General features: G+C 36.1%; 1 protein-coding gene across 1 annotated transcript; it reads left to right on the top strand.

Moving 5' to 3' along the window:
* The first annotated feature begins 370 nt into the window (after nucleotides 1-370).
* On the top strand, nucleotides 371-13286 carry LOC311085606 (uncharacterized protein). The gene is made up of 6 exons (XM_084118142.1): nucleotides 371-659; nucleotides 1660-1989; nucleotides 6998-7324; nucleotides 9410-9547; nucleotides 11394-11546; nucleotides 12212-13286. Exons 1-6 carry the CDS (start codon nucleotides 611-613, stop codon nucleotides 12298-12300), a joined length of 1086 nt encoding a protein of 361 aa, XP_083974268.1. The 5' UTR covers nucleotides 371-610; the 3' UTR covers nucleotides 12301-13286.
* The last annotated feature ends 5841 nt before the right edge of the window (nucleotides 13287-19127 follow it).

Consider the following 19127-nt stretch of genomic DNA (forward strand, 5'->3'; position numbering starts at 1 on the left):
TATTGGGGGGGTTATCTCCCCCCCATCCCCCCCATCCCCCCCACAAACTATGCCCCTGGTTAACTGTGTGAATACCACAACAGAGTCTTTCACACGCACTTGCATGTTGTCTGCGTGGGGCTATTTATAGAATGTGTTTAGCGGGCAACTCACAGGCACCACGTTGGAGACCACTGCTATATAGGCGACTATAACTTAACTATACAAATATAATGTAAGAAATGTTTAAAGTGCAGTATAGGTAAGCCTTATAAAACTAACTTTCTGTCAGTGGCTAGTAGGACGACTCTTCTTCCTCAGTTTTTTTTTTTTTTTTTACACGTAGCCTATCGATAGGTGATCGTATTAGTGCCCCTGCTGTTGGCTGTTCATATTGCTTTATTACACTTTTTTTGTGCCGACGGCCCTCGGTTGGACGGCCGTTCTGGACTTTTCCAGAACGCACAGATTGTCAGTCCGTCCCTGATCTCGAGGACGCCCATTACTAAGAACATAACTTAACTAGAATAGGCTATAACTTAGCTCTCTTGATTTTCGTTTCACTTTTCCAAATACGACACCCTGAAAGCAGAGGACCAGAATAATCTTTTCATGAGGAAACGTGTGGGAAATGAACTTCATTTTTATTTTGATCTCAGCGAGTATTTTGCTCGACCATGGTAAGATTTTTTGTTTGTTTGTTTTAAGGCCTAATCTCTTTACTGGTCTACGATTTAAAAAAATACAAAAAAACCTGAAAATTTTATCATTAATTTATTTTAATCAATTTGAAATTCATTTAACTCGACATAAATACATAAATACATTTATTGTTTATATTTTGTATTTCTCTTTTCCCCCTACAAGAAAAAAGCTTGACCAACTCAAGCTTGGTTGGAGTTGATCAAATAGACATATTAATTGGTAGTTTTATGTCGATGAAGAATTATGTATTTGAGAACAATGTTTTTGAAGAATTACGTGTTTCTGAGGGTGCGGAGTCAGACAGAGTGGTGTGATGAATGAAGAAAAAAAGATATTAAATATGGCCAAATATATTGAAAATGGGTTCTTTATAAATCCTTAGGTCAAGCGACTTAATATAAAAACTTAATCTGAAAAGTTTCAATTGTATATATATATATATATATATATATATATATATATATATATATACACACACACATATATATAGGCCTACATATGTAGGCCTATGTACAGTATGTATTCATCAGATATACCTTGAATGTGTATTAAGTCACTGTCTGTAAATGCATAGAAATGTAAATGTAAACATGTTATGTACATGGGATATTTAAAGTGTAAACTGAAAATAATTTATATGAGTAATATGCATCAGAGGTCTATGACAATATGCTATGATCACTACTTGGTTGTTTGAATGTTGGGCTGTATATGTGTGAGGATGGGGAATTTAAATCAGGATGTGGGTTATATGTACAAGATCATACATGAGACTCTTGTATGTTTGTCTGATGAGTGAATGTGTAAATCACTGTTCTTCTGCTGTTTGATTACATGTTTTACATTATGAAAACAGTCAGATTTCTCTACACACAATCTTTGTGATCTGTAGAATAAAACATCTTCACAGCACTATATTGTTTAGTTTCGTTTAACTTATAATGCCATTTATAAAATTCTTCATTTCTTCTCCAGGTGTTGGTGTTGGATCAGATGAAGTGGCAGTGTCAGTGATGGAGGGAGATTCAGTCACTCTATACACTGGTGTTGACACAAACCAACAAGAAAAGATTAAATGGTATTTTAATGACACTCGTATCGCTCAAATCAATGGAGATCTCAGTTGTATCTGTACAGATGTTCAGTGTAATGAAGGCACTGAGAGATTCAGAGACAGACTGAAGCTGGATCATCAGACTGGATCTCTGATCATCACAAACATCACAAACACAGACACTGGAGGATATGAACTAAAGATTATCAGCATTAATAACAATGATAGGACCTTTAATGTTTCTGTCCATGGTGAGTTGTTTACTGAATGTTTAAAATCATGATATACAGTGCAATGCATAAGTGAATACACCCATGCTAAAGTTGACTAAAAAGAGGAATAAAAAATCATATTTTGGAAATTGAACTTAATGCCTTAATTTAAAAAATTAGGAAAAATCCAACCTTTAAGGACACCAATTTTCTTTGTGAATGAATAATGTATCGTAAATAAATAAATGTTCTTCCTTAAAATACATGGTGCATAAGTGAGTACACCCCTATGTTAAATTCCCATAGAGGCAGGCAGATTTTTATTTTTAAGTATTTTTTAAAAAAAAATGTTTAGGATACTATGCATCCTGATAAAGTTCCCTTGGCCTTTGGAATTAAAATAGCCCCACATCATCACATAGCCTTCACTATAGCTAGAGATTGACATGGAGTACTTTCCATAAGATCATCTCTCAATGCAAATCAAACCAGCTATTAGGCTAACTGAAATAAAACCATGCCAATCTCTAGGTATGGTGAAGGCTATGTGATGATGTGGGGCTATTTTAATTCCAAAGGCCAAGGGAACTTTATCAGGATGCATAGTATCCTGGATCCATGAAGTAACTGGTCTTTAAAAATAAAAATCTGCCTGCCTCTATGGGAATTTAACATAGGGGTGTACTCACTTATGCACCATGTATTTTAAGGAAGAACATTTATTTATTTAAGATACATTATTCATTCACAAAGAAAATTGGTGTCCTTAAAGGTTGGATTTTTCCTAATTTTTTAAATTAAGGCATTAAGTTCAATTTCCAAAATATGATTTTTTATTCCTCTTTTTAGTCAACTTTAGCATGGGTGTATTCACTTATGCATTGCACTGTATATGTTCAGATTTGTGTTTTATTAGCTGAAATATATTTTCTTTACAATTACCTGCATCATTAATCAGTTAAGTTTGAATAGAAATTGATTAAATTAATGAATCCCTTTCTTATCATCTACATCTACTATTGTTCCCTTTTGAGGGAACTCGGCACTGTCATTTGCTAAGACAGGCGTTTATCAGTGGACCGGTCCGCTGATAGACGCCTGCCTGTGCTTTCAAAAGCTCCCACTCCCATTTAAAAAAAAAAAAACCTTTTAAACACTTCCGTGTGCTCTCAAATGCTCCCGTGCATTGATCATTGTAGCCAATCACAGACAAATCTGATGAACTCGTGAACACAGTGGCCAATCAGAGGTGTTTACAATTCCCCTCAACAGCGCTCAAAGCGTCACATTTTTACCACTTGATACCAAAGTCGGTACTTTTGACAACACTAGTAACACGTGCATCCCTGCACGGACATACGTGTCCTGCCACTCATGGCTTGGAGCGTGGGAATATCTCTCCTCTCGCCTCCTTGACCTGCAAGGACACCAGCATACATGCACAGGGAAAAGAAACCGATCTCTTGAGGAGAGGCGCGCTTGGTATTTAAAGGTGCTGTATGTAGTTTTTAGCGGCCTCTAGCGGTGATGTTTCAGATTGCAACCAATAAGTTTACAAGCGCGTGCTCTTCGCGTGCTCGAATTTATGAGCGAGCACTGTGGGGTACCGGCCAGACTGAGACGTGTCACGCAACACACGGGAGAAAGCATCCCACAACATGCTGGAAACTCAGGTAAACTCCCACTGCAACGTTACAATAATAGGCTACTTTTATCAGCCTGACGTTGAACTAATGCTCCATGCTCGTACTATGATAAGTAGGCTATGGAACCCTATCAACCGTGCCGAATTTTGCCACTGCAAACACCACTTCACATTTTCTTCAGGAAATGTACATTCTAGGTTTGTAGATAAGGTTTCTCCATGATTCAAATGCCCTGCCGATGCTGATCCGTGTTTTTTACCCGAAGTTCATCCATCCGATTCACGTCTGGCCTTATGAGCTTCAGCAGAATTTTTTTTTTTTTTTTTTTTTATCAATATGTGGAGTTTGTGTTGGAGTCTGTGTTTTGCTGGGCGCAGGTCGTTTCTTAGTGTTATCAGACATGTCATAAGTTGCATAAGTCATAAGTCCATGTCATAAGTTGCAGTGTCGTCGCTGTTGAGTGCAAAGTCAGTAGGCTAGACGAGTCGAGAGGCTCGGGAACGCGCATGCAGGTGACGTCACTGGCGGTAAATCCGACCCGGGACCTTCACATAAAAATAAGAATACTTGCTTTCAGAGGTAATAGCAAAACCCGCAAAGTGAATAATTTTAATGTGAGATTACAACCCTTTCACACACAGGCAATAAAAAAAGGATTCGTTTTGGTAGAAAAGCTACATACAGCACCTTTAAAGGATTAGTTCACTTAAAAAAAAAAAAAACTCACCCTGATGTCATTCAAGATATCCATGTCTTTCTTTCTTCAGTCGAAAATAAATGAAGGTTTTTCAGGAAAACATTACAGGATTTTTCTACACAGAATGGACTTCAATGGCAACCAACTATTACAATGTTCAAAGAAGGTTCAAATGTCCGTCTCAATGCAGCTTCAAAGTCTCGACACGATCGCAGTCGAGAAATAAGGGTCTTATCTAGTGAAACGATCGGTCATTAAAAAAAAAACTCCCTAAACACAAATGCTCGTCTTGTACCATCTCTGAGATGTGCCACTTATTACGTCATCACGTTGGGAAGGTCACGGAAAAATAAATAAAAAATAATAATAATAAATTAAAACAAAGATGTCGGACGATTTTGAAGTTGGACGAGAAAATTAGATGGAATTTTTCGCCCTTCCCTACCTTTTTGAACCAGAGTACACAGACAAATAACTTAGATGACGTGATGCGTGACCTTTCCAATGTGATGACGCAATGCGTGGCACATCTCAGAGATGGTACACAACAAGCATTTGCGGTTAAAAAGTAGATATATATATATATATATATATATATATATATATATATATATATATATATTCTTTTTAGAAAATGACCGATTGGTTCGCTAGATAAGACCCTTATTTCTCGACTGGGATCGTGTAGAGACTTTGAAGCTGCATTGAGACGGACATTTGAACCTTCAAACCGTTGGTTGCCAGTGAAGTCCATTATATAAAGAAAAATCCTGGAATGTTTTCCCCCAAAACCTTAATTTCTTTTCGACTGAAGAAAGAAAGACATGGATATCTTGGATGACATTGGGGTGAGTAAATTATCAGCAACATTTTTGAAAGTGAACTAATCCTTTAACAGTGACAGTGACAAGGCTCCATTCGATTCAAGTTAGCCTCATTGCACGCCGCCAGTCCTGGTTGTTACAACGCCCCTTCTCTCTCTTACACCTACTCCAGTCAGGAACCCGACTAAGAGTGGCGATTTAAGGGTGACAGGGTGGTGGTGATAATAAGGGGGACGCAGCTATTCCATCACACAGATCATAAGTCCCCAGCTCCGGTGAGCCTTTCCTTGCTTCCGGACCTGCACAATGAGCTGGTGGGTTCGTGGAAGCACCCTTACTTTGCTCGCATAGTTCCTTTAAATTCATGTTACGCGATTATTGTGTGGATGTGTGCGCAGGGTTATGGACAAATGCCTCGGGTTAAAGAGAATTTAGCAAGCAATCTCCCCGAGGATATTTTTGTTACATCCAAGCCATGCTAGATAACATCTAGGCTGGTTCGAAAACATATGAATGAATGAATGAATTAATTAATTAATGAACCAGGCTGACTGGCCTGGACCAGGGTGAGGGTCTATCATCTGAGGCATCGAACAATCCATGGTAGTGACGGAGAGGCATTTGTGGCTTAACCCCTCAGCCATTAAAGGTGGGATGAGACATTTTTGAAATATGCTGTTTGGATGTTAGTCGGACTGACACAACAAGCGTGTAGCCAATCAGAATTAGGGGGCGTATGACCGTGGATGAGAGAGAACGATCAAGAGGGAGATTTGAACTGAAGAAAGACTGCAGAAGTAGAGATGAGACACAGTACAAAAGAGAAAAGTTCAGAAGAAACCACTTGAAAATGAAGGGTTATGTCTGGGCAAGAGCTTTAGGACCTGCATTAATATTAGGAAAGCTGTCCAGCGCTGGAGAGAGCGAAGCAGGAAGGCCTGAAAACAGAAAACAGGCCTGCTTTGATTCGCTCCACACGTGAGTCACACTGGTTGAGTGTCATTGTGTGTCTGGAGCTGTTGTGCTGTTGGCAACTAACAACCAACTCTTTTTTTGTAATTACTAATGTGTACTGTTGTAAATTTTTTGTGCTTCCTTGTCATTCGTTCATCATCTGCACTTTATTTTTCGTAAGCATTATTCTGATGCGCTTCTGCTTTAATAAATAAACATCCTCTCTTGTATTGCGTGCGTAACGGAGGCCAACTTGTGAGAGTCGCACTCTCTGCTTGAGAATGTGATGTTTAGTGTCATTGTTAATGCGCTCACCTTGTATGCAGGAGGATCTTTGTGTTTGAGACCGACTCGGAAGAGGGGTGTTAGGATTGGAGTGTGAGTTTTGGAGGCGGAGCAATGATGAAGGGGTGTGTTTGTTTGGATTGATTTCAAATGTCAACAGTGGCCAACAGCATATATCAAAAACGACTTACCGCACCTTTAAAGAGGGTGAAAAGACCTTCCTCCTTGATGCCCTAGTCTTGCCTTCCAGACTTTTCAGTGCTGCCCTTAAAACAGTGGTGGAGATCTCTCACCATGTCCAGGCTCCTCCAAAGTTTGCTGTTCCTTCTCTGAGAATGAGTTGCTCCTGGCTGCTCGAGGAGTAGGGCTGCCGCATTGGGAAAAAGCCGTTATCAGAACTGAGGGCTTTGATTTCAGCTTGAAGGATGGGAAAGACGGGTGATTGAGCTAGATCAAATTTTGGTTCTGAAATTGGGTTGAAATTATCTTTAACCACAGTTCACTTTTTATTTAGCAATCGAATGAATGTTTCGAATGAATTTCTCAAAATCCAGAATATTAATATGCAAATTCATGTTCCTTTTTTGTTGTGGAGTTTTCCCCAAGAAGATCCTTCAGTCAGATGTTTATTTGTGTTTCAGATTTTCCTGATGCAGTGATAGATAAAATGAAGACAAAGTCAGTGAAGGAGGGAGAATCTGTCACTTTCGATCCTGGTGAAATAAGAAAACTAAATGATGTGATGACGTGGTATTTTAATGGCACTTTTATTGCTAAAATTACTGGAGATTGTATAGATTTTCAGTGTGATGAAGATAATGAGAGATTCAGAGACAGACTGAAGCTGGATCATCAGACTGGATCTCTGACCATCACAAACATCACAAACACAGACTCTGGAGAATATGAACTACATATTATCAGCAACAGATGCAGCATCATAAGGAGCTTTGACGTTGCTCTTATTGGTTAGTATAATTTAGTCATTAATGTCTCACTTCTAGACACATCAGGCCAGTGTCATATTCACAGACTATGATTTGTAGCAACATATTTTTGTGTTGGGGAAAAAAAGGTGGGCCTATATTTATTTTCCCCTAACTAAAATACAGTAACGACCAAAAGTTTGGAAACATTACTATTTTTAATGTTTTTAAAATAAGTCTGTTATGCTCATCAAATGTCTACATTTTTTTTTTTTACTCCGTTATCATCAATGTTGTGCTGCTTTTTTCTGGATTTATTGATGAATAAAAAGTGAAAAAAGACCAGCATTTATTCAAAATTGAAATCTTTTCTAACAATATAAATCTTTACTATCACCTTTTATCAATTTAACATCCGCTGAACCTTGCTGAATAAAAGTATTACTTTTTTTCAAAAAAATTAACAAAAACATTACTGACCCCAAACTTTTAAATTGTAGTGTGTATTGTTACAAAAGATTTCTATTTTAAATAAATGCTGTAATGTATCAATAAAAAATATATTAAGCAGCAAAACTGTTTACAGCATCGTTAATAACAAATTATCAGAGTGTCACAGTATCAAATCAGAATGCTATTCAAATTATTTCTGAAGGATCATGTGACACTGAAGACTGGAGTAATGATGTTTAAAATTCAGCTATGCATCACAGAAATAAATTATATTTTAAAGTATATTAAAATTGAAAACCATTATTTTAAATTTCATAATTTTACTGTTTTCAGTATTTCTGATCAAATAAATACAGCCTTCATGAGCATAAGATATTTCTTTCAAAAACATTAAAGTTAATGTTTCCAAACCTTTGATCAGTACTGTATATCTGTACTGTATGTATGAAATTTATAACTCATTTTTAAATATTGTTTTGAAGTCACTGTGGAAATGAATAAAAAAAAAGTTCTGTAGTAAATATATTTTTTTTATGCCCATTCCTTATCTAACTGATTAAAATGATACTAATTTGTTTGTGATTTCTATAAAATGATTTTGAAAAATGCTAAATACTTTGAGTATTTACAAGTCATGTAAATACCCAAATGACTTGGTCAGAAAGTGTGAAAACCCTGAATCTCTGAACAACCACATGATGAATGAGGGTTTCCTTCATGGAGGCCATTTGTGATGGATTTTTTAACTAATCATAACCAACATTTATTTTTCTTGCAGAAACAACATATGCTTTTGAATTTTAAATGTTTCCAAACCCTTTGGTCAAAAACTCATGACTTTGAGTGTGTGAGTGTAAAAATAACAAATAGGGGAAATGAAACTGGACAGACGCCTAGGTTTGAAAACTTGTGATTAACAATGAAGTAAACAAGAAAACAGAGTTTGCTTCTACTTAGTAACAGAAGGGTTTGCATATGAAGAACCAATCAAATTGTAGGGAAATTAGGTAATGTATGCATTAGGTAATGCCATTTTTGCCATGCTCCAATTCTATAAATACTGTTTTATTCTTTTTGCTGGTGGGATTCTCTCTGAAATCTGCCTGAGATCCCCTGGCCGTGATTAAAGCATATTCGAAGGCATTGTTTGGAGTCTGTCTAGTTAATGCTGCGCAGCAAGATAGTTAGTGGAGCAAATTAGTTAGGGAAGCTTACTAGACACTTTGAGAGAGTTATAGGGAAAGGGACGAGATGTCGTCTGAACTCGAAGCCAGTTGTTGACTGTAGACGCAGAGCTACAGTATAAAGATTATTGGGTGTCGATTGGAGACGCCCCAGATATAGATATTAAGTGTCGAGATGCTTGGGTGTTGATTGGAGATGCCCCAGGTAATTAGGAGTCAGGTGCGTAAGAAGAAAAATGTACCATACTATGTATTTTCAGACTGAGCGCTGTGCAGCTTATTACTAATTGCACTGTATCACTTTATTTTTATTTAACTATTTTATTTTATTTGAATACATTTTATATTGGTTGTTAATTTTTATTGCTTATCTTTTACAGGTATTACCATTGTGTATAAAATGTGCTACATAAATAACTTGCCTTCCCTTGATGTTTAAAATGGTTGTTAACAGGCCGAAGTTATGACTGTATGCCTCTATTCATTGCAGATTCAAATGCAGAAACTCCAGCACTGAATCAACCTTCAGGTGGTTTAGTATATATTTTTCTTAGCTACGTGTCGCTACCGGTCGTGGCCTCAATGATTTACTGTCTCTACAGGAAGTGTAAACGAAGAAGACCAAAGAGTAAGTAACAATTTCATTTTCATAATCATTTTTCAAAGTTGCATGTTTGCAGCATTTTGTGTTAGTGATGTAAACACATTCCATCCAAAGTTGTGAATTTAGCCTAACTTGTGCTCAGCATTGGAATATCGCATAAAACATTTGCAATTAAGCACCATTTCCATCCAACGAGTCAAAAACACAAAACCGCAACTTCATGATAAACTAGCGGCAATTATCTCTAAGAAAATGGAAGTAGCTGGAAACCACTAAAAGTGGCTTTTGACGAAAAGTGGAAGTTTTGGAAAAGTGGAAGCTGACATGCATGTTATCTTGCATTCAGAGTCGGATCCCTTTGACTTTGACTGAGGCATTTCAGAATGACCAAACCAAGATTTCAGGTGCTGTGCAAAGAGATCAGTCCATTGGTTAGTCCAGTTATGCCATGCAATTGTGTTAATTTTTTTATTTTTTTTTATTTTTTTATGCACACCTTGTTTCCATCCTACGTTTTTTTTGCGATATCCCAAAATGTGCATTAACTTATGTGGATGGAAATACAGGTAGCCTATATAGTGATTTACAAATAAATGTTATAGGCCTACACAAGATGACACTTATGTTGTTTTGCTGTAGAATCATGGATTATAAATAAACTTCTTTATTACATGGCTCTTTGAAATGCTTGATTCTGATCCAGGCAGCAACATACACTCTAAAAAATGCTGGGTTGTTTATACCAACTTTGGGTCAGATATGGACAAACCCAAACGTTGGGTTAGAAAATGTAATTTAAAAATGTAACCCAATGGCTTTATTTGTCCATATTTGACCCAAAGTTGGGTTGAAACAATCCAGCATTTTTTAAAGTGTAGTGTTGGCCCAGATCCGGCCCACATCTGATACATGTGGAATCTATGTGTACCAGATGTGAGCCGGATCTGGGTCAATACTATGTTGCTCTCTGGGGATTGGCCAGTTACAACATTCCCAGGTCAGCTTTTTTGTTAATGACCATCATCAGGTCATCATCAGACCATCGCTCTGTACACTGATCGGCATATGACATAAGCATACTGCTTTCTAATCGCTCTCACGGTGCTTTGATGTCACACACTTGTCGGTCTGCGCACAGCCGCTTCAAGTTGAATACGCCTAATAGCAACGCTATAATGACTCTTATCTGGGTATTTGAGGCCAGCACATCTTTCATGTGTGTCAAATCACACACACACACTCTAGTTTCATTCAAACACAGCTGGTGCCATCTTGCACCTCAGTTATCGACTGTATTTACTTAAAACGAAACCTGAAGATTTCAGTATCAAAGTCGGCATGAAACAGAAGTTGTGATTGTACAAGTGAAACAGCTTCTAGAACAAGAACAAATGTTGGGCAGGTCTTGATTTTGTCTATAGTGAATTGACTGGACTGTTGTTGTTTGTGATCGGTGGATCTCATGTGATTGACAGGTTGCCTTTTCCTCGCGCCAGTAAACACGTATTCAGAGAAGAGATGTTATTTTGATAAAAGATACATACTTGCCTACATACTTGCATAAAACATCGGAATTGTTGACATTTTTTATTTCATGGAGATTGTAGGTCTAGAGTAATATTATTGATTTGACAGTCTTGTTGATTGAAGGATTGTAAATGATTATAAGATAATACATGGAGCATCAGATAATGTGTTTGTTCATGTTCTCTTGTGGTGTGAGTGTGAATGTGATTCAGTGTAATAAGGGTTTAAAGATAAATCAGAGAGCAAAATATCATTTAATTATTATTAAATTAGAGTATAATTAAAATTATACCAATTATTATGTGTTGATTGGTATTCTTCTTCTAATTTCTCTTTTTTCTAGGTACTGATTTGGCAGTTAATGGAGAATCTGATAATCTTAAGACTGATACTGAAATACAGAGAGATGAACTCCAGAACCACACACACTGGAATTCATCAGAATCAACAGAAATGGAAAAAACCGAATTGAAGTTATTCAGTGTTACTGTCTCTGGTGAGTAACTCAAATCTTTCAGTGCAACAGATTCTTAGATCAACACCGTGTCTGTCACGTACTGCTCAGAAACACTAAGATTGAGGATCCAAATACAGCATTTATTAAAGGGTAATCCAAAGACGTAGTGTCAATCATTTAAATGAAGGACTATGAGTTTATACAAGAAGCCAATTAATCATGTGACTGTAGATGTGTGTGTCAGAAGAGAACATCCTGATTTCTGTGAATCAGTCAATGTCATAGTGTGTATGATTGTAAATAGATGATTGTGTTGCATTTGTCTTCAGAATTTGTCATTGATGATATAAAGTGTACATCCAGACAGACGTCTTTGATAGTGTCACTTCTTGCTTTAGTTTCTCTTAATAAAACAAAGAATAAAAAGTAATAATTTGCCGTACGAAAAACATAAAAACTTTAAATCATCTGTTCATTTCCAATAATCTTTCATTTCAATTATCTGATAAAACAATTAAACACATTGACTTCAGATGTTTTATTATATTTACATTGTATTACCTCCTCATATATCCTGTCATTTCTTTGAGTAGATTCTTCATTGTTATTTGTGCAACACATTTTATTGGTGGAGATTCTTAACTCATCACTGTACATGCAAAAACACTGGTCTCTATTTTAATGACTTGTGTGCTTTCTTTTAGGTGACACTGTAAACAGAAGAAACAATTCAGAGGAGAGACACACTCCTTTCATTATAGGCTTTCATCAGCTTCAGCATAAAGAGACATAGTAAAAAATTATTTGACCATCCAGCATTACATTTCTAACATTTCTCCATTTATTGGAAAAGTTATCTGCAAGTTTACATTATTTTAGTGTATTTATTTTGCTTTTTGGTTTATTTATATTTTCTATGTTGGATTTTATGCTGTATAAAATTATTGCACTTACAGTAAGTGTAATAACATTTGAAAATTTAGTTTTCTAAAGGACTTCTGTTAATCTACCTCTTTGATCTGATATTTGCTGATTTCTTTTTTAACTTCAGATTGAATCATTTGTGTTGCAGCATTAACTTAATGAAAAAAATCATAGAGAATAAAATGTCACTACAAATGTTTGTTTATACTAACCCAGACTTTAGTAACCTTGGTCATGTGTGTGTGTGTTTTTTTTTTTTTTTTTATAGAAACCTGTTGATTTAGTTTGATCTGCCTTTTTTTTGTTACATTTTCTTCTCTTTGTCACTGTATATACTCTCTAGATTTTGGTTCAAATGACTTGTACTTGTGTAGGCGTCAGCGTTCTCTGGTATTTTATGTGAGCGGAGAGATGTCTTCTGTAACAGAGAGACATGGTTAGAATCACAGGTCAAATTCACACTGATTCATGATCTTCAGTTCCAGTCCTGACTATACCACATATCCGCGATTCACTTTCTACTACTGTATATCATTCTCTTATGGCATCTGAAATCACATACTTTACTATAGCAGCCAAAAATGAGAATGCGCCCTAATTCACAGTACTCGGATGTCCTTCTTCTTCCAGCAATATTCTGAAGTGAGCTAGGATGAACACTTTACTATCCCATGAGGCCACGGGAGAGGATTTAGGCTTGCTGGACTTTATACAGTGCTGCACAGACCAATCGGCGGATGACTTGAAGCAGTGCATGCTGGTTAGAAATTGTATCCAACTTTTTGTAACAGTAAAAGCTCTTTTCATGTAGTCACGATGATATATATTTGTTATGTTTATCAAAATAAAACTGATAAAATAACTAGAGCCCACTTTATTGACAGTATAGACTTATGTTGAACTTTATTCTTCTGCAAACAACTGCATCACTACTCTTCATATGCATGAACAATAGAAGGTGTAGGAAACTCAGAATTGAAGACCAGGAGACTTGGTTCTTTCTTCAGCGGGATTCTTTATCGAGAACACGAGCTGTCGGTAGCTGCAGTCATCAAGTCTGACTAAGGGAACTTTACATGGTATCTTATAGGCATTCAGTGGGCAGTCCTTAAATGTGCTGACCTTACACACAGCCTTAGGGATGACCACTAGATCGAATAATCTAAAGACAGTAGAGGCAAAAGACAATAGAGGCAATTACCCCCAACTGGAGATAATGGTATTCCCCAAATTGTATAAACAACACACACTGTAAAGAATTTCTAACCCTCCCAAATCAAAAATTTCAAGTGACCGATAACGTCTAAATTTTTCAATTGGCCCAAGTGAAATTCTGTAAATTATAAAATTAAATTTACAGATTTTCACATGGGCCAATTAAAATTTACAGAATTTCACTTGGGCCAATTGAAAAATTTAGATGTTATCGGTCACTTGAAATTTTTGATTTGGGAGGGTTAGAAATTTTTTACAGTGCATGGTCACGAGAACTAAGACTATGTAACATTCACACACAGTTCAACTCTTAGTAGGAAGATCAAAGACTAACAAAACCTCTTCAATGGAAACTATTTTGAATCTAATCAGTAAATTGATGCCATCATGTTCACCTTGAATGCCCAATACAGTGTAGTTCACCTTAGTTTTTCATGTGATGTTATGTAAGGATAGGATCAGCAGATCTAAAACATATTCTTAAATTTGTAATCCTACAAAGGAGAAGCGGCCAACTGCAACATTGAAGCATAATGAAACTCCATCGCTCCTCTGTGTGTCTCACAGGTATCTATCTCTCATTAGCATTTACTCCAGTGGCCTTGTTCCGCTCCCACGGCTCTTGGCCCACTTTTTAATGTCACAATATTGGAAATATTTCTGTTTTAAACCATGAAGCCGAGCCAATGGATATCAGACAAGCAGTGCTATGCGCAAGAGTTGTGCCGGTGAAGAAGTCTTTAATCTCAGTCAGTTCACTACAGAAAGTGAAAGTAAAAACAGTTTGCTTCTGGGAATCGGTATAAATGACTGGATTGCTCATGACCTCATAGAAAGGGTATTCCCTCACATTCTGTTGAATTAATAGGAAATCGTATGATTTTAATGGGAAAAGTCTGGAATTTCCCTTGCTTATTAAAAGTTATGTTCATCTTTATTACAGTAGGGTCAAAATCACCATAAAGTGCCTGTGAGACTTCACAATTTCCAAAATAAAAAGCTGATATTATCCATTTAATTTCATTTTTGTTTAATTAAGGAGACCTTAGGCTGTTAGAAATGCATGTTGGCCAAGCGGCACTTTTTATAAATAAACTGCAAGCAGGCAATGTATGGGCAAACCACAAAATATGTCCACCCTATCATGGAGAAATTCATAGTAGAGCAAATCGATTTTCATGGCATAAAATATAGATTTTCAAAAATATATATAGTCCCTTTCTCAACACATTTTATTTGATTGGAAAAGTCTTTTTTAAGCTCCATTTTTGCTCATTTACCTCCATTGCAACTTGCAGAATTAATATTGTTGCACTTTCTTTAAATAACATTTTAAAACAAAGATATCTGGTCAAACTTTCAAACAATACTTACAGGCCCTCATGTCTTTATAAAGAAATCACACTAAAGGTTTTAATAACTAGTTAAAATAATTTGCTTATTTTCATAGAAAGATAAATATGACAGGGTGGCCAACAGGCCCAGGTGGACAACAAAGGTGACAGGGTGGACAAAAGCTTTAATAGGTGAAGGGAACAAGAACATCAGAGAAACAAAAGGAACAACATGAAACTCGTAATTAAATCTGAACAACACACCTCTGTGTGTGGCTTTTTAAAACTATTTTTGTTGGCAAAATAGAGAAAGGTCAATATCACATTTGCAATTGAGCAGATATTCGGGAAAATGTGTTTAACTTTATCATATAATGTAAATTTAAGGACATTTGTACAATTTTGGACATTTGTTACCACTTTTTGGCGCTCCATATTTTGTTGACTTTGTTTGTACGGTTTGTTGTATTTTTTTCTTTTCTACACAGTACATTACAGACCATGCCTACACTTACTCTGATTTTGCTGACGTTACATTAGCACTCGTTTGTTTTACTTTCTATTTTGTTAACAAACCTTGGGTTAAGTTCGATGACAGTGTCCCTTCCTTTGTTGCATTCTTTTGGACTCTATTCAGCATGAACTCCAGCTCAATTTGCATATTTTTAAACGGTCAAGACAGTACGCCACTACCTGAACTTCAGAGCAATTTGAGGACATTGCTAACATGGCAATAGTTTTGTCATAATAACAATGACCAATTTTTTTTACTGTTTTCATGGTGTTTTTATACAGCCTTCATGGATTTGTTCTATTATCATCTGTGAACAAACATCTGTGATATGTATAGGGGTGAACAATATCCTTAAAAGTCTTTGCTTATACTCTCCTCAACCATGATTAACTGATGCTTAAATGCATTTATCAGATCATTTAAATGCCGTGAAGTATTTTTGCTACATAGAAAGAGCGTTTTCCACCTATTGTACATTTTATCATATGAGAATAAAAGACTAAATTCAATCTGTTCAATCCTATAAAGTGATCAAGTCTCTTAAGAAAATCTGGACAAAACTGCCTGATTCATATAGATTTGTTTTTATAAACTTTTTGAAGCGACAAATTGGTCATTCTGTGGGCCGTCAATGGAGGGACAGAAATCTCTTAGATTTCATTTTTGGAACAACATGAGTTGAGTAAATGATATCGGTTTCATTTTTGGTTGAACTATCCCTTTATCATAACTTTAGGTTAGGAAGAAAATGGCTGTTTATAGTAAACATACCCATGTTGCATAACCTGCTCTGGACATTATATCTAGGTGTGTCAGCGAAACAAGCACAGGCACAACTAGTCATAAACAACTTTCAGTTTACATTTATACAGAAGAACACACTTTTACTTTTACACACACATAAGCTTTTATTTCCACAGAATCAGGGCTGTGTGACTACTGTAAAATGAGGGTCTTTATTTTGCTCTTCGTGTGTGTGTTAGAGAGTGGTAAGTAAAAAATTAATTTGTTACAATGTCTTTTTCGAAGATAATGAAACAAAAAGTGTGTAGTGTGAACATGATGCTGTTTGAATTTTTTCAGGTGTAATCATTTATTCTTTAGCTATTTTCGTTTTAAATATCTATGGGTTTAGGATACAATTGTTATTTAATGAGGTTGCTGTAACAAATTGTGTGTAAAATTGTGTCCTGGTCATTTATTCTAAATCACTATTATTTTTTAAGAGCAATATTCAAAATAATTTGAATTGTTTTGTTAAATCAGTCTAAAATTTTCAATTGCTGATAAATTGGATAAATGCTTATAAAATAGCTGTAATTGCATTTGAAATAAAAAGGCATTGATACAGTACAATTAAAAAGAAATGAATAAAAAACATGAATCAATGGTGGAAAATAGCAATAAGCTCATTTACACCGGGGTCCAGCGATTGATAAAACGAGTAATGATCTCTGTGTGGGAAGGGGATGTGTTTGAAGAGGTGTTTGTGAGTGATGTGTAAGAGTATAAATGTGTAAATAAATGATGTTCATCTGCTGTTAGATTTCATGTGTTACATAATTAAAGGCAATTTGGTTGCAGTATTTAGACATATAAACAATACACAAAAAGTACATGCATACTCCCTTAAGAATCTTATCTAATTTCTTCCCAACATTGGAAAATGAAAAATTATTAAATATATATGAGCTCTACAGTTTAAAATAACTGTCCACCAGTGTTGTAGTCGAGACCAGCTCACTCGAGTCCGAGTCGAGACCGAGACCAGAGAGGGTCGAGTCCGAGTCGAGACCGAGACCAAAGAGGGTCGAGTCCGAGTCGAGTCGAGACCGAGACCAGAGAGGTTGGATAACCTAAGGTTGGGTCTAAAAAACCAGACCTAAAGATATCTTCAAGAATATGTAAAATATTTGGTGGTAACAATAAAATTGGCACCATACTCAAACAGTAAATCAAATATACCATGGAATCATGTACACTGTAATGGTAAAAAGGCCACATAGTAGGTGGTGTGTAAAGGTCATTTTATTACAATTATTACTTACAATTATTACAATCAGTAAGTGCTCTTGTCCACATTACAATACAAATAATAGAGAGAAATATGTAAGGGATAATGTATAGCGAGGTGAAATCAGCCTGAATCAGCCTGAAGGGGTTGTATTCATAACAACCGCCTTGCTATAGGCGGATCTTTTGTGACGTCATTGTTTATGTTTGCCGCGTTGCATCACGGGAATCGTGTGGCAGGAAACACCGCTAGATACCTGTAATTTGATTGTTTTGCACGTTTGGAGGAGGATTTAGAGAAGAGGATGGTTCACTCTTGCTGTGTGGTCGATTGTACGGCTCGTTGGGGGCCTGATAAAAAGTTTTTTCGAATTCCCTCCGAAAAGGATCGCGAAAAACGAAAGAAATGGTTGCGTGCAATTAGGCGATTGAACCTGGACACTCCGAAGCCTGGATTCCTAACGTTACTGATCGAGTTTGTGAGGCTCATTTTGTTCATGGTAGGCCTAAGTCTTAGTGACTATGTATTTATAGAAGATTGAATAAAATAAAAAATAATAAAACTGAGTCAAATCAACCGAGTCATATGTTTTCGCGTTCTGATTCAGGTGTCCCAAACCGCGATCCACAGCATCCAGACTACCGTATTTTCCGCACTATAAGCAGAGGCGCACCTTCAATAAATGGCCTATTTTATAACTGTTTTCATATATAGGGCGCACCGGATTATAATGCGCATAGAATAGAAGATACTGCAGTCAAACGTTTGACTGGGTTTGCGTTATGCAGTGGTCACCAACCTTTTCAAGCCTATAAGATCACATCCAAGTCCAAATGTAAACCAAGATCTTCCACTTGCAAAAAAAATATGAAAAAAACAAGTGGCTGAGCTGTAAAACCTTGTTTATACTCGACGCGTCCGCATGAGCGCGAAGGTAATAAAAAAACTAATATCCGTCTGCTCGGGCAGATTCGGCCCTGCTGAAAAAAACAATAGAAACCATTACAGAATTGCTAATGGTTTCCACTACAAAACCATTACAAACCATCAGCCGTTAACCATTAAAACCATTACCAAGTGGAGTCCATTACGTAGTGTGTTTTGGGCCATATTCCATTAGAATTTATTGGTTTTAAGGGTTTCCATTACAAATTTGTATTGGTCATGTATTTTAATGGTTTCCATTAGAGTTTTGTATTGGTTCTGATGGTTTCATTCCAATTTGTATTGGTCATGTATTTTAATGGTTTCCATTACAGTTTTGTATTGGTTCTGATGGTTTCATTACAAATTTGTATTGATCTTGAATTGCACATATTTAATGGTTTCCATTACAGTTTTTTGTATTGGTTAAGATTTGTAGGTTTAATGCATTTAGCTGTTAATAATTAGGACATTAATTATAGTTTTTAATTAATTAATTTGAATTATTATTACAATTATACACAACTGAAATAAGCTGCACACCAACTTTTCAATAGCTTACAGCTCAGGTTTTGTTTAGCAAAGAATGAAGAACATGCACCTGAAATAAAAATGATATACGGTACAGTATTAAGACCGTTTTTTTTACTCAACCCATATGGAAATAAACATCTGACACAAAACATTAATATTAC

This window comes from Abramis brama, assembly GCF_963993115.1.
Source record: "Abramis brama genome assembly, chromosome: 6".
In the NCBI taxonomy this organism is placed as follows: domain Eukaryota; kingdom Metazoa; phylum Chordata; class Actinopteri; order Cypriniformes; family Leuciscidae; genus Abramis; species Abramis brama.